This window comes from Adelges cooleyi, unplaced genomic scaffold, assembly GCF_023614345.1.
Source record: "Adelges cooleyi isolate 19-005CV unplaced genomic scaffold, UGA_ACOO_1.1 ACOO_flye_CR_arks_rails_tigmint_CR_PRNA_784, whole genome shotgun sequence".
Lineage (NCBI taxonomy): Eukaryota > Metazoa > Arthropoda > Insecta > Hemiptera > Adelgidae > Adelges > Adelges cooleyi.
In genome coordinates this window covers 173,082-188,048 of record NW_026096496.1, presented here as the reverse complement: position 1 = coordinate 188,048, position 14,967 = coordinate 173,082, and the positions used below count along the sequence as shown (strand labels likewise).

Below are 14,967 nucleotides of genomic sequence, written 5' to 3'. Positions count from 1 at the left end.
TTTAATTTCTATGCCTCGAGAACTGACATTTCTCCCGTGTAACTGTAAATCGGGCAGTTAGTACATCGCAGTTTTCTTCTGCCTCTTCGCAGTTACACACATCTCTTTTCCGTACGAAATTATGAAGAACGCAGCTTGTTTTCACTATATCCTATATCATCACAAAATTGTAATCCTACTAAAATTACCGAGTGTAGAATTCGCCATTTATTCACAAATGCACCAAATACGCATTCAACTGTTCAACTTTGGCTAGACAATCTGTAATTTAATACCGAATTTTTTCGAGACCATGACCGAGAAATAGTCGCAATACATTCGTGCGAAGGCCTAACGCTTCATCAGCAACGAATACAAAAGATTGCTTGTTATTTACGGTAGAAGGTAATGTTCTGGGTCCAGGAATTTTAAGTAGATTTGAATATATGTTTTTCCCAATTTAACTTTCTCGTAACACACTTGAGTCGGCCTCCCGTCCGTATGCTCCCACATCGATAGCAATACAATTGAAATTAACATCTACTACAGTCATCAACACAATAGAAAAGTATTTTTTATAATTATTGTACAGCGAACCGGCGTTGTTAGGATTTTTGCATCTGATGTGCTTGTCATGAAAATCATCTAGGCAATTAGGGAAATTGGTTTTCGAATAAAATATGTCGGAGATTTGTAACCCTGTAGGTTGTGGCATTTCGGCTTCTTGTCAGGCTGACAATAGAATTTGACATGTTTCCTTACTATACCATTACTGGTGCTTTTTCCAATGCATAAATCGTATTTAACACCGCTAAAATTAATTCCTTTGACAAATATCTGTTAAAATTAATTAAAAATAATAACATAATGAATAACCTATTTCTAATAATAAGAATATTATCTATAAAGTATTTTAGAAAATACATATTATAAATATTATTATGATGTAATATAATAGATGTTATATTATTATGATATCATTAGTATTATTTTCAATAGTTTTATACCATTTGAGTTCACAGTACTATTACGATAGCAAGAATTTTTAAATAAATATATAAAATAAAGGCTTAACCCCTTTCTGCATAAATTATTTTTCTCAAAAAAAATATGTGTATCTAGATTTGGGGTCAATAGTTACATGGAAAAATATTTGAAAAAATTGTTGACCATTTTTGACCCTAAAAACCCTTATGTTTAATGTGTGCCATAAATGGAACAATGCGCATCAAAACTATTTATATGCCATTTTTGAACCTTATGCATTAAAGTATGCATATCTATAATGTGCCATATATATATATATATATATATACTTAATTTATTAATTTGTATATCACGTTACTTATTTGTAATCAGTCTTTGATTATTTAGTATCTATATTTATTAATTATTAAAACAATTAAAAACTTTTAGTAGCTCAAGTATTAACAATTAATTATTAAATAGGCAATATTAAAAAAATATATATAAAAATAAACATATCACATTACTTGTTAGTAATCAGCTTTGATTATTATCTTGTATTTAATAATTAACAAAAAAATTAAAATCTTAGTAGCCCAAGTATTAACCAAAAATTTCAAAACAATACTTTTTGTGCATGTGACGCGGTCGTACTGTTGGCGTTACTTACGGATTGGGGTTAAATAAATAACTTCAACACGGGGTTACGGTGGAAACACAATGTATTACTCGACCACGAAATATTTAATACAAATTATATTACCAAATTAATATAAAGTTTTTCAAGTCGCGGAAGGATCCGGAATGATCGAGCTAGCATGAATGGAAACTCGCGAATGTCGATAACGCCGCATCAAATATTTAATAAGTTTATGAAAGATAGAAGTGTCTTATATCAAAATTGTTTAGTTGTTCGTGCTGAATTCGGCCATGCATGAAGTAACGTAAACGGATAAATATCAAACGAGGTATTGGAAAAAACTAATTTGTGCCATTTATGGGACCTAACGCAGAAAGGGGTTAATTTTTATGCTGGCTCATTTCAATAAACAACTAATGTGGATTTTAATACAAATTATTTGGTTTAGCCAGGTTTAATTGCAATATCCTAAATACCCAAGTGATATATTATAATCGTTTTTATCGTCTAATCGTGATTTTTTTAGATGTAATGTATTGCCCAAGTTGCCAATATAATTGCACGTCTTCTAACTTAAGTCTTGAAAGAAAAAATGAGCCTAGCTTGGGAAATATATACTAATTGTCATGTATATACTAATTTTGTAAACAAAACATTTTTTTTGATCTGGATCATAATTCGAGACTAAAAGGATAAAGAACTTTGAAAATATTATTAATATTATACCATATACACAATTTACTAGCGTTGGAAACACACAGAATGCGTTTTACTCGCTCTGTGATGATTATAAAGCCAATATAACAAAAACGAAAGATGACAACATTTTGGAGAAACTGCATATCCTTTTTTTAATAAACCGAATAAAACATATTTCTATGTTATTCCCCCCCCCTCCAAATATTATTGGAAACTATTTATATGTTGTATATTTTTAAATTAAGAAAATATTTCTAGACAACATTGGAAAATATACGTAGTAAGTAGTATCTAAACTTAGAACCTATTAGGTCTATTTTAATTTTTTACTTGCTATCAGAGTTGTTAAAATTATTCAAGTAAAAATGATTTATATTTATGTATATAGTGCCAGTCCCAGTAACAACCCCCTCAAAACTAAATGTTCCACCCATACAATGCCCTCTTTTCTGTATACTGAATAAGTCCAGCCTAATTTCGATCATCGGTATTCACGATTATAGATAATCTCTTGATAATTATCTATTATCGTGATTCTATAAATTAGTTTTTTTTTTAAGAATTTTAATTTATTAAATACAATTTACATCTAAGCAGAGTGCAATTATTATAATAACATTAATATGATTATACTATAACTATCATATTACAATAATGTTTATATTAACAGATTTAATATTATAAATATTTGTATTATTAAATGTAAATATTATAATTACACCGGCACACAAAAAAAATAAAGTAGAATGTGCATTTCACCGGACCTACCTACGGGTACGTATTTTGGTGCGCTGAATCCGAATTCAAGGTCAGTTTGACCCCTACACCCTCGAAATTTCGAGAAAACTTCGAAAAACCGCAAAAATGATGAAAATCGGCAGTTTTAATGATAAAAAAATTGTTTGGAACTAAACTAAGCGTGGTTTTTATGAATATGAATCGAAACTTTATTGAGACCACGAGCCGTTTTAAATGTGAAAAATTCACACAAAACTCTCGAAAATTCCGAAAAAATATAGTTTTCATGATAAAAAAAACTTCTTCTGGTCCAATTCAAATAAAATTTTATATCTTTTGATGTCTTCAATTCGCATCTTAATTTTTTTAGTCTATTCACCCTCTAGAGCTGGAAAAATTCAAAAAAATTGTAAAAAAGACCATTCATAACAGAAAAAAAATTGATTGAACATGATTTAATGCCTAAAATAAAAACTCTATAACGTAGATAAATCAAATAACTTGAAATCTGTGAAAAACACAAGACATAAAAAGATAGAAAGAAATGATTTTTACGAATCCTAAACTTTCCTTCGTTTGTATCGCACTCTTTTATCCTCAAATGATCTTCGTAGTGGATTCCTCTTTCGTTTACGATTTTCTTCGGGTACTTCTCTTTCTAACATCCAACAAAAATCTGCCATCATGTTAACACTCCAATTTCCTTGGTATCTACTCTCCATTTCACTGATGTCTTGGTGAAAACGTACTCCCTGTTCTTCACTATAGTCTCCACAATTGTCAGGGAAGTGGTCGAGATGAGAATCTAAGAAGTGTAATTTGAGATTCATTAAACAACCCAAATTTTTGTAGTTTTCCAGCAATGCGTCAACTAAAGTGCTGTAATCCTCACTTTTGTTATTTCCCAAAAAGTTTTGTGAAACATTTTTGAAGCTTACCCAAGCTGCTTTTTCTGTATCGTTCATTGTTCCTTCAAAATTTGCATCCTGAAATAAAGATCGTATTTGGGGTCCATCAAAAATTCCCTCTTTCAATTTCGCATCACTTATTGCAGGGAACTTTCCTCTCAAGTACGCAAAACAATCACCATCTTTATTCAGAGCTTTCACGTACTGTTTTATGAGTCCCAACTTGATATGTAGTGGTGGCAGCAAATATTTGGAAGGCTGAATTAAGGGTGGTCGTATAACGTTATGGGAACCTGGATTTAATGCAGATCTTGATGGCCATTCTTTTTTGACATAGTGATTTTTCCGGTCTCTGCTATCAAACAAACATAGATAGCAAGGATATTTGGTGAATCCCGATTGCTGACCTAAAAGAAGTGTTGCAATTTTGAGATCTCCACAAATTTTCCAATTATGCTCTGAATATTTTTTTTTTCCCAATACGATCTGTAAATTTTCATAAGTTTCTTTCAGTTTTGTCGAATGAGCTATTGGAATCGGCGCAAATTCATTCCCAATATGAAGCAAAACAGCTTCAAGACTTCGTTTCGATGAATCGATAAAAAGTCTCCACTCATCGTCCTTATACGTGTTCGGTTTCAATTCATCAACCAAAGCTCTAACATCTGAACAGTAAACCACCGAATTTTGATCGTCGTTCATAAAAAATTTCCGGAATTTCTTTTCCCTATTTCGATAGAATGTCACTGATACACCTTTAGCCAACAAATGTTTTTCTTTCAACCTTGACGCAAGTAATTCAGCTCCATCTTTCGGTAAAGCCAAGTCTCGAACCAGATCATTAAGTTCTTCTCGGCTAAACGTTTCAGGGTCTTTTGTTTGTCCGCCAGGTAAGTACTCTTCATCTTCTGAATATTCTTCTTCCGAACTTTCTTCAACTAGCGTATCGTCTTCTTCTACATCCATTTCTTCAACCGTATTAATTTCCTCGACAACTTCTATTTTTTGTGGCTTAATAGCTGATGAAACATTGGCGTATACAATTTTGTTTTTTGTATTCCGGGTGAACCCGGTAGTATCTGTCATACAGAAATAACAATTCTGTAAACCAGTTGGTGAAGACCATATCATTGGTATTGTGAATTTCAAGTTGTCATGTTTCTTGTTTTTTTTCCACCGGGTTAACATTATGTTACATCGACTACAAATCGTATGTGGAACCCATGCTGAATCCAAATTAGTAATTTGGAGACGAAAACATTCTTCATAAATTTGTTTGATCTTATCAGAAAACGATCTTCGATTCCTTTCCAAATTGAATTCTCCACAAATGTAACAAAATGAATCAGGACTTTTATTACACATATGAGAATTACTTCTTGTAATAGTATACTCTCCAGTAGCCAAGTTTCCCACTTCTGAAGAGCTGCAGTCGCTGGATGACGACGCCTGCGGGCCTGCTTCCTCACCCTGACCAGACGCCGATACTGGGTTTCCGACTCCCTGCATCGTAAAGTACTTATCACTTGTACCTGCCATGACGGCACACACGCCGTTAACCCAGGGACTCTGCCAGATGGTTCTGTTGCCCACCGTCACCACGTGGAGGTGCCCTGGTTACAGGCACAAGCAATTTAGTCTTCAAAAGTCAGAAACAAGAGTGAAAAAAGAAAAAAAATTACTTTTTTCGGAATTTTGGAGGGTTTGTGTGATTTTTTTACATTTAAAACGGCTCGTGGTCTCAATAAAGTTTCGATTCATATTCAGCGGATCGAAATACATAAAAACCACGCTTAGTTTAGTTCCAAACAATTTTTTTATCATTAAAACTGCCGATTTTCATCATTTTTGCGGTTTTTCGAAGTTTTCTCGAAATTTCGAGGGTGTAGGGGTCAAACTGACCTTGAATTCGGATTCAGCGCACCAAAATACGTACCCGGTACGTACGTGTCCGGTGAAATGCACATTCTACTTTATTTTTTTTGTGTGCCGGTGTTATTTATAAAAGAATTGCTTTTTTGTTTAAACGTGTTAAAAAGTACTTCGTTATCATATTTTAAATAAAAAATTAAAATAGTTTTATAATAAATACCGATTGAGTATTTTTTTTCTCACAAATTATTTTATAGCTAATACTGAACTATCATGTAAATCATTTGTTATGTATTAGATTAATTTGGATTTTCTTAAAAATCTAAATGCTTATTATTTTTGTAGAAATTTGTTCACCTAAGAGTAATGGTAAGTCGTTCTTCGGCACTTATAGCATTGTGAAATATTGTGTTATTTTTCGTTATATATGGTCGTAGTATTTCCAATAGCTCTTCAAAACTCGAAACCGATATACGATAATATTAAAAAAAAAATCGATCTGGTTATTGTTTTATATTATCATAAAACGTTTTTAAATTGGCCGATTTTTTCACATTCGAGATTTAAAATATGTAACCAGTATCTTCGTAGGTACTGATACTGGTGGATCTAACAAAACAAGTGCCTCGGCTACAGCAACATGAAAGTAAAGGTGGAATTAGCTTTGACAGCTAAGAAGATTTTACAATGTTTTTTTTTTGTGTCTGAAGTCACGATAACTTTTTCCTAAACTTCTTCCTCGGGAAGCACCGTCCACGGCCACAAGTATTTGTTTATACCACGGTGATGGATTCCCCCTGATCGTGTCAATTTTATTACTTTCAGTTGTAATAATGATGGCATTGAAGGAGCCTCCAAGAAGATTGGACTTTATTAGTAACATTCGGGCGGCGCTGAAACGGCGGATTTTTAATACGAAATTCCGTTAACCAATCCTTCAAAAACCGGTCCGGACACGATAAGAAGTAAAAGAAGTTGTAATAATTCATATAGACTCATGACCTCATGTCCCGACTTCACTATACAGACTTTAACCCGACGATCATTTCTTATGTCTAGTCAGTTGCAAGATTTACTTGCTATTTAGTAGTCGCATAACTGATAAAGTAAGTATTGTTGGTCAATGATTTTCTTGTATATTTTTTTTTGTGGTTTGCTGAGTGCATATGTCGTTTAGTTTTATTTAAAAACAATTTTAATATTTATATGAATGCAAATTTATTATTCTGTGCATACAGTTTTATAAGATACTTATGATAAATAAATACGATATTTATATATTACAATAATAAATAAATAGTAATAGGTTGACGTGTTGTGGACATATCGGTAGAATCGATTGTTCTCAAGGTTTGTAAAACCCCAAGATATTGATTAAAGACATGCATATTCGCATATTCAGAGTAAATAATAAAAAGGTACTTTTTTTAACTCAAGTCACACACAAAATATATTACAGTAAAATATAAAATCCTACTTATCCCCGTATATTAACTTAGTAGTTCTACTTTTTTGAAGTCGAACGTTTCCAATCTTTAGCGAATCTTTGGGCTAGATCTTCTAGAGATTCTTCCTTTGGAGAGTCTATTTCTTCCTTCGGAGAATCTATTTCTCCCTTAGGAGAGTCTATTTCTTTGTCATCCATGATATCCATTTTTTTTAATTTTCTTTTTTCGCTGTATTCCTTATAATCATCTAGAAATCATTTCGATAACAAAATTATAAATTTTAAAATAATATTTTTAAAAATATAAATGCTATGTTTAAAAAAATTGGAAAACTCTAAAGAGGCACAGTGTACAGTTTGACAGCTAGAGTGGGTAGTCCAGTCGAGGGTTTGCCTTTCAATAAATATTTAAGTTTTGAAACTTATCAGAAAGTTTCATCTAAATGCCATGGTTAAGAAAAAAAATGCAACATCCCTCCGAGGTTCGCCATCTTGGATTTTATAAGAATGTGTTTTTTAACTCTATCTTCAAAAATATTAATTTCTTCAGCATACTTTTTTTGTTTAGTTCAAGGGTGATTTTTTTGTTTCAAAAGCGATTTAAGTTTTATATCATTTTGTTTTGCAGTTTAATGTTTTTCAATTCTTTGAAATAATAATAATGGTTCTATAGGTATTAACTCGTCTCTTATTTTAATAGAAGATGCTTTTACCTTTAAAAGCATTACTCAATTGCTTCTCATAAGTTTGACAGATCCATATCTATGCCCAATCATGTTTTTCAATTTGTTTCAATATATTTATAAAAATTTATGGTTTTTGTCTCCTACTGAACTGGTGACTATTGAAATAATTTTACCGACTTTGGAAAAAGGTGGATGAGACGAATACCATGCAAGTAGCTTTTTTAAATGAATTATATCTCTTGTAATACGTGATTGCCATGCGTCAGGCACCAATTGTTTTCAACGACCGTAAAAAATCTCTAATAGAAACACATTATAATAAAAGTTTTGTTAAATCATGTAGCATCGTCTCTTGGTAAAAACCCGTCTAATAATATTAGAGTTCATACAGCTTCTAATACATATCACCTGCCTCACGAATTGTGTTTTGTACCTAATCACCATCAAATTTTTTAATCAGTTAATTTATATAACCGAACCAACATACCGGTAAAATTACAGGGAAAAATTCTAATCCGCATAGTCGCTGATAATTGTACATGCCAACAGTCAAACAGGCGAGTACACAAACACACACATAAACATCCACGAACAGAATGCCAATAATAAATTAATTGAATTATATATTAGCAATTTATACAGGTGGCCTAAGATCAATTTAATTTCGCGCAAAAACTAATCGTTAAATATTTAAAAGAAGACGTAAAACTCCTAAAATTGTGACACTTTTGTTCCCATACTCAGGCCTACCTATAGCATTAGGTTAAAATGTGTTTAAAAATTGTCAATAGGACCCATTTGCCCGCGACTAGAAAGGATGGTCTCTATATTAATTTGTGGTATTGTAATTTTATTTGATGCCAAATTAATTGTACACGTACGGCCGTTGATCATGTGATACGCCACGATGATACCGTGTCTAGTGGCTTCCCCGGCTGTTCGGGCTTGTTGTGGATAACACACGGCAGCTGCTGACAATCCGCCCATTGTGGTGAATAGCGCTTTTTTGAACTTTTTTCCTCGCAATCCGAGTGTAAAACCAACGAAGCTGGCAGCCGCAATGGTCGTGCATCTCAGATGTACGTTTTCGCCCTCTCTCAGCTTCTCGAGTTTTTCTATCAACCAAACGGCAATTTAAGTGCTATTCGCAGTGTAAAAACAAAACATGTAGTCGTTTTTTATATTACTGTCGAAATATTCGGTGGTCATATTTGCCACAGATTTAAATTCGTCTCCCAACGCATTCCAGGCTTCCGCCGAGGCGACCAAAATCGGTTTGGTTATTTTATGGAATCCACTTTCTTGTTTTTCAGGCATATCCTCTACTTTTATTTTTCTGTCTTGTCGCACACGACCAAAAACCATTAAACAACATAGGTATACAATAAATAGATAATAGGTTTATAAAAATATACAATTTATAATACTCGATATATTGTTATTTATGAAGTCAAAGGTGTGTTTTTCAATTGGTAGGGAATTTACTCAAGTTTCGGGATTCGGATTTTAAAACTTTGGGTTTTTTATACTTTTAATCCGGATTCTTACCATCACGATACATCATAGGACGCAGTGTCCAAGGCTGGCGTAGCCGGGTACCACCTTCAGGGTCGCTGTGCAGACAGTGCCCTGACCTTCACATACCTTTGTTGTTAAAGGCGAGTACCCTCTTTGAAATCTGTGACCGCCCCGAAAATACTATGCACTTCACTCCCCCTCCTTTTAGACTTGTTGATAAAATATGGTTTATTTATAAGGATGTAAGTTGATAATACATATATTAGAAAGCCTAGATCGTTTTATGCTTTAACATTTTTAGCTTAAGTATAACAATTGTTCGATTGAATTTTCTATTATTTTCCAGTATCCCTTAGTAAAGTAAACTTAATGAAGATAACCAAAGGGAAGGGGGTACAAGTGACATTTAAAAAAAAACTAAGATCATACAATATGTGCTTTGGTTTATTCGGGTCGTATTTGAGAGATTTTATTCAAATAGTGTCTTATTTTAAGGAACTATTAACAATTTTAATACGTGTCTTGCTTACGGTGGTTCGGATGCTTTCTCTTTTGAGTAGACCGGTATCTCGCTGAGCTTGACTGTGTTAGCCGCGCCCTTCGCGTTATTATCTACATTGCTTTTAGTTAAGTAACACACCGGCCAAGTATTATAATCCGGCATGAGGGCGGTTTTTAAAACCTAAAAACAGTATCGTATAGACATGAACAAAGCTATTTCAAATAATCTTATCAAATATAACGTTGCAATAATGAACTGTTTTAATAACTGCATATTCGTCGTCATTCATATTTTTATTATTTATTTATTTATGTTTTAATTTGATTAATATAATCTATACAGTACAACAAGTATAAGTGTTCATTATAAATAGAAGACTGCACATGGTTAGATTGAAAAGAAAAGCCGCCTACTGACAATACTTTTATTCTCTGCACCACTCCTTTTTAATCGTTTAGGTGGATTGTTGTCATTAATATTAAAATATTATTTAATGTCTCGTAGTTTGTTTCTAATGGGATAAATTAAAAGATCATTCGCCATACATTTTGCATTTTTTCAACGAGCAAAAGCTTACTTTAAATACTTTTGCATTCATAGGTTCGGCGTAAACATCTTTGTCCGGTAGTCGAATGCTACTGTCGGCTGTAGATAACATTTGGTATGGACTTGTAAGGACTTCAGAAGTTAGCTCCGTTAGTGACTTTTCCATGTACCTGGCAAATGTATTTTTATTGAGAGGAAGATTGGATCGAAGCAATTTGTCGCCGTCGGTCATGACCGGTTCTAAGGTTGGCTGGCCAACCAAAAACGTGGTCGTAGAGATTGGTATGAAAGGCTCCACGGCAAAGTCATCGATACAAAAGTACCTCATTAGAATGGCAACCGTCGACTGTACTGTAGATAAATGTTTAATTCGTATTTCGCGAATACAAATTACTTTTATCAGATTACTGTAGTTATTTCTGCAATTAATAATATTACAGAAACTTTTTATTCAGATACTATTTAAATTCACAGAATTTGTTGGAAAAATAAACAAAATAAACGAGTATAGCTACCAGAATTTTTCAGCCAATGTAAAATGTACGTTTTTCCCACATGAATAAATTATTTTTAATTATCAAATTCATCTCGTGATGACAGCGTTGGGCCTTCAAGCTACATATTGATAAAAATAACTTTTTTTTAATTCGTCTAAATAATAATAAGATAAGATAAAGTGTATGGAAAATGTTTGTAAGGAATTAAAAAAAGGAAATAACGGCGTAGAAGAAAAATGTATTTTTGTTCATACCTTCATTTTTAATCAATGGCACTAGCTGATGAAGTTTTGAGAGTCACGTACAGTAGCCGAAAAGGAATTCAACCAAATTTACTAGATACTTAAGACAAAATGTGAGTCATTGGGTATTACAATTGTATTACCTAGACTATCAAAACATCAACAAATGGCGTTGATTTACAACAAAAACATTTGTATCTTTAAACCATATGAATTTAACCTACCTCCCGTGCTAAATTTTTGGCCTTGAAAAAAGAGATCTATTCGCTTATGTCATTTGTTCATTAACATATATTTGTGTGTTACCATTTCCTCAATTCTGGTTCACTTGATTTGTCTTTAGTTTCATCTTCCTTATTTCAGTTAAAAGGTGGTGTTTAATTACTTTTGTATTTATAATTGCAACAATTTGTTTAGGTTTATTATTCTTGCCTAAAAATACTCTATACGCGTAAATCGCGAAATTTTTTTAGCTTTACTTTCCATTTTAGTAAGCATAGAATAAACATTTTTTGGTAAATCGGTTTCTTGTGTTTTTTTTTTTATGTGGGTCAGAATAATGTTAACTAATATTAAAACTTTTGAAATTGATACGTCTTTTTCACTACTGAGTTCACTTGTGATTTCTTTAAATCGTTTGAAAATGCTGCAATAATGTTCGATTAGTTCAAAGTCAGCTTGACTCAAATTTGCAAAGTTGCCTAAAATTGCTACCGTTGAAATTAAGGGTTCTCTTGTATCCAAAATTCTTTGAAACATATCAAATGTTGAGTTCCAGCGAGTGCTTACATCTTGTATAAGTTTTAAAGTTTTATAACCGTCCATTTGATTTTGAACGTTTCTTAATTTAGAATAAGCTTGCGGACTACGTTTAAAAAACTCAACAATGCTTTTTACCTTTTTGTGTACATCTTCAATTTCATCCAACCCACTTTGTGCAATTAAGTTTATACTATGTGCTAAACACGGTAAATGTCATTGTTTGTTTAAATTTATAGCTGCTGTGATATTGGCGGCATTGTCACTTACACCCACTTTAATTTTATTTGAAATGTCCCATTCTAAAAAACACTTATTCATAAAAACTGATAAGTGTAACGCCTTATGAGTTTTTTCAAAATGATAGCACCCCAATAAATGCGATTTTAGCACACAGTCTACATAATTTATAAAATGAACCGTTACAGCAACAAAACTATCATTATTTAACGACGTCCACCCATCTGTTGTAAAAGCAATACATTTTGATTGATTTAAATTTGTTTTTACAATTTCTTCAGTTTTCTGATATAACTGCGGTTTGATGGATTTAGAAATGGTTTTTCTCGAGGGCACTGAATATCCTGGATTCAACATGTGGACAAAGCGTTTAAACTCTTTATTCTCAACTAGGCTAAAAGGTTGAAATTCCTTGGCAACCATAATTCCTATTTGTTCATCAAGCTTTTGGGATTTAGAAAGAGAAAGGGGCTTTGAAATAACATTTTCTATACGGGTCTGAGTTGTTTCCAAAGAATGCATAGTTTTCGCAACAGAAGAAGGTCCTACTTGTAAGTGGGTTTCGGGTTGTTTTGAAATTTCAGATACTTCAGTTACATCGGGTTCATCCACATTTTCGGTACACCGTTTTTTTCTTACCTCATACTGTATAATATGCTTTCTTTTGAGATGTTACTTAAATTAGCAGTTGAGCCCACTTTGTAAGAAAATTCATTAGAACAGTACAAACACTTAGCTTTTTCACCGTTAATTAAATGAAAATGACACCAAACATCACTTTTTTTATTATCCATTTTAATATACACGCGAATAACGATACGAGTGAAGGTACAGTTATTAGTCGGGATTCACGAACAAATTAATAATCATCAAGTGTACAAAACATTGGATAACCCAAAAATATTATTTGTTATGATTTACTACCTACCTCGAGTATTTAACGATTATCGGCCGTGGTATTGGTCATTTTACTATAAACAAACATTCTAACTGCCTCTATAGAATTATCTTATTGTTTGGTTTTTTAAGAGGACGTTATACCCTTTTAATAATAGTCGTAAAAAACGTGTTTATGTCAAACACAACAACTCGCTACCTCGCTACTCGGTTACCAACAACTCGCTCAGACAGTTTCAGGTATAATACAAACCAAGGCACAAAATACCGTTGGAACTGAAACGCCAGATGCCGTAAACAGTGTACCTTAACACAATTGAAAACATCGAAAACTATAAAGCTACATTTTAAATATAGAAAGATTTTGATGCCTATTTTCAATTTTTTATACTATAGGAACTTTGTACCGATGGAACAAACGTGGATCGATCAAATGTACTCGTTCCACCTATGAAATCGTTACTTTGTACCGATTACAGCAGTAACGACCCACCTCTAATAGCAAACATTTGTTCAATAAAAATCGTACACAAATAACTTAGAAAATTTTAGAAAGTAGCGAGTATCATACATTTGTATATATAAGTATAAAATAATTTAAAAAAAGGTCGAATATGAACAGTTATATAACATTTTAATGAATGAACAATACATAAGTTGTCTACTCAAAAGAGTCTTTATCATCATTCTCTTAAACTTTGATTTTTATTCTGTTGGTATAATCGATAATATTCTTTTCCTGATGGCAGTTTGACAATAGTCGAATTGGAGTATTTTTCATCTATGACGTCTTTTGATAGGCTTTGCGATATTAAACACTTTTTTGTTGGTTTCCATTCGCAAGGTGTCAAAATATCCTTATTGCAATCAAACGACAGTTTCAAGGCGTCTATAGACCTTAATGTCTCGTCAAAGTTACGGCCTGTAGTTTGTGGATAAAAATGAATCAGCTGTATACTTAAATCGGGTGCAATAACAAACGTAGCCCTGCATGGTACCGGCACTCCGTCTTGGTCGACAGTCTTTGAATCCAGTACGTTTAAATATAACGACAGCATACGGTTACGGTCGGATACTATGGGAAAGGGGAATTCGTCCGTTTTGTTGATACCACATAGTTTACTCACGTCCTCGACCCATCTGAGGTGTGTTTCGAGAGGATCACAAGACATTGCTAATATTTTGACCCCTCGACTTTTGAATTCATTGTAGCACGATGCCAGTCTACTTAGCTCACTGGCGCAAACCGCTGAAAAGTCTGACACGTAACACACTAACAAGCCCCAACTGTCTTTGTAATAATCGTGTGTGCCGAATTCTCCGGCTGTTGTTTTCAGAGGGATGTCCGATATCGTTTGATTAATTCTTAACATGTTGGTACGGTGGTGAAAATCGCAAATTGATAACAATTTCAGGCGTAATAAACGTTTATAGCAAATACCCGTAGCAATTCACACGGGTTAGTCATATTTATATGCTATAAACATCGGTTCAAAAGAACGGAGGTTTACCATGACAACAATATCAATGATTTTGGTATATATTAAATCAATCAGCAAACAATATAAATTTATAAAAAGTTCTAAATTTAAGTCACGCTAGCGTAATTCGCACCAAGTCATAAAAAAAGTGGTGTTTATACTTAATTTAATTATGTGCCATGCTACATACGATTGCAGTACTATTACATTTATTGTCTACATTACATTCTGGAACTATGTTTATACTTGTAGGACTAGGCTCTAAAGACTAATATTAAATGAATTTGCTTGTGTTTCATAACTAAAAGCTAATTTAGCTAATAAATATAGTATTTCATGACATTCGCAGA

At 32.8% G+C, this 14,967-nt stretch overlaps 1 protein-coding gene and 1 pseudogene across 1 annotated transcript; both read right to left on the bottom strand.

Annotated features, from left to right (window-relative positions):
- Window positions 1–439: 439 nt before the first annotated feature.
- On the bottom strand, window positions 440–9,252 carry LOC126845388 (uncharacterized; annotated as a pseudogene).
- A 472-nt stretch (window positions 9,253–9,724) lies between these two features.
- On the bottom strand, window positions 9,725–14,509 carry LOC126845387 (peroxiredoxin-6-like). Its single transcript, XM_050584042.1, has 2 exons — window positions 13,846–14,509; window positions 9,725–9,798 (listed from the first exon to the last, which is right to left on the bottom strand). Exons 1-2 carry the CDS (start codon window positions 14,507–14,509, stop codon window positions 9,725–9,727), a joined length of 738 nt encoding a protein of 245 aa, XP_050439999.1.
- Window positions 14,510–14,967: the final 458 nt, after the last annotated feature.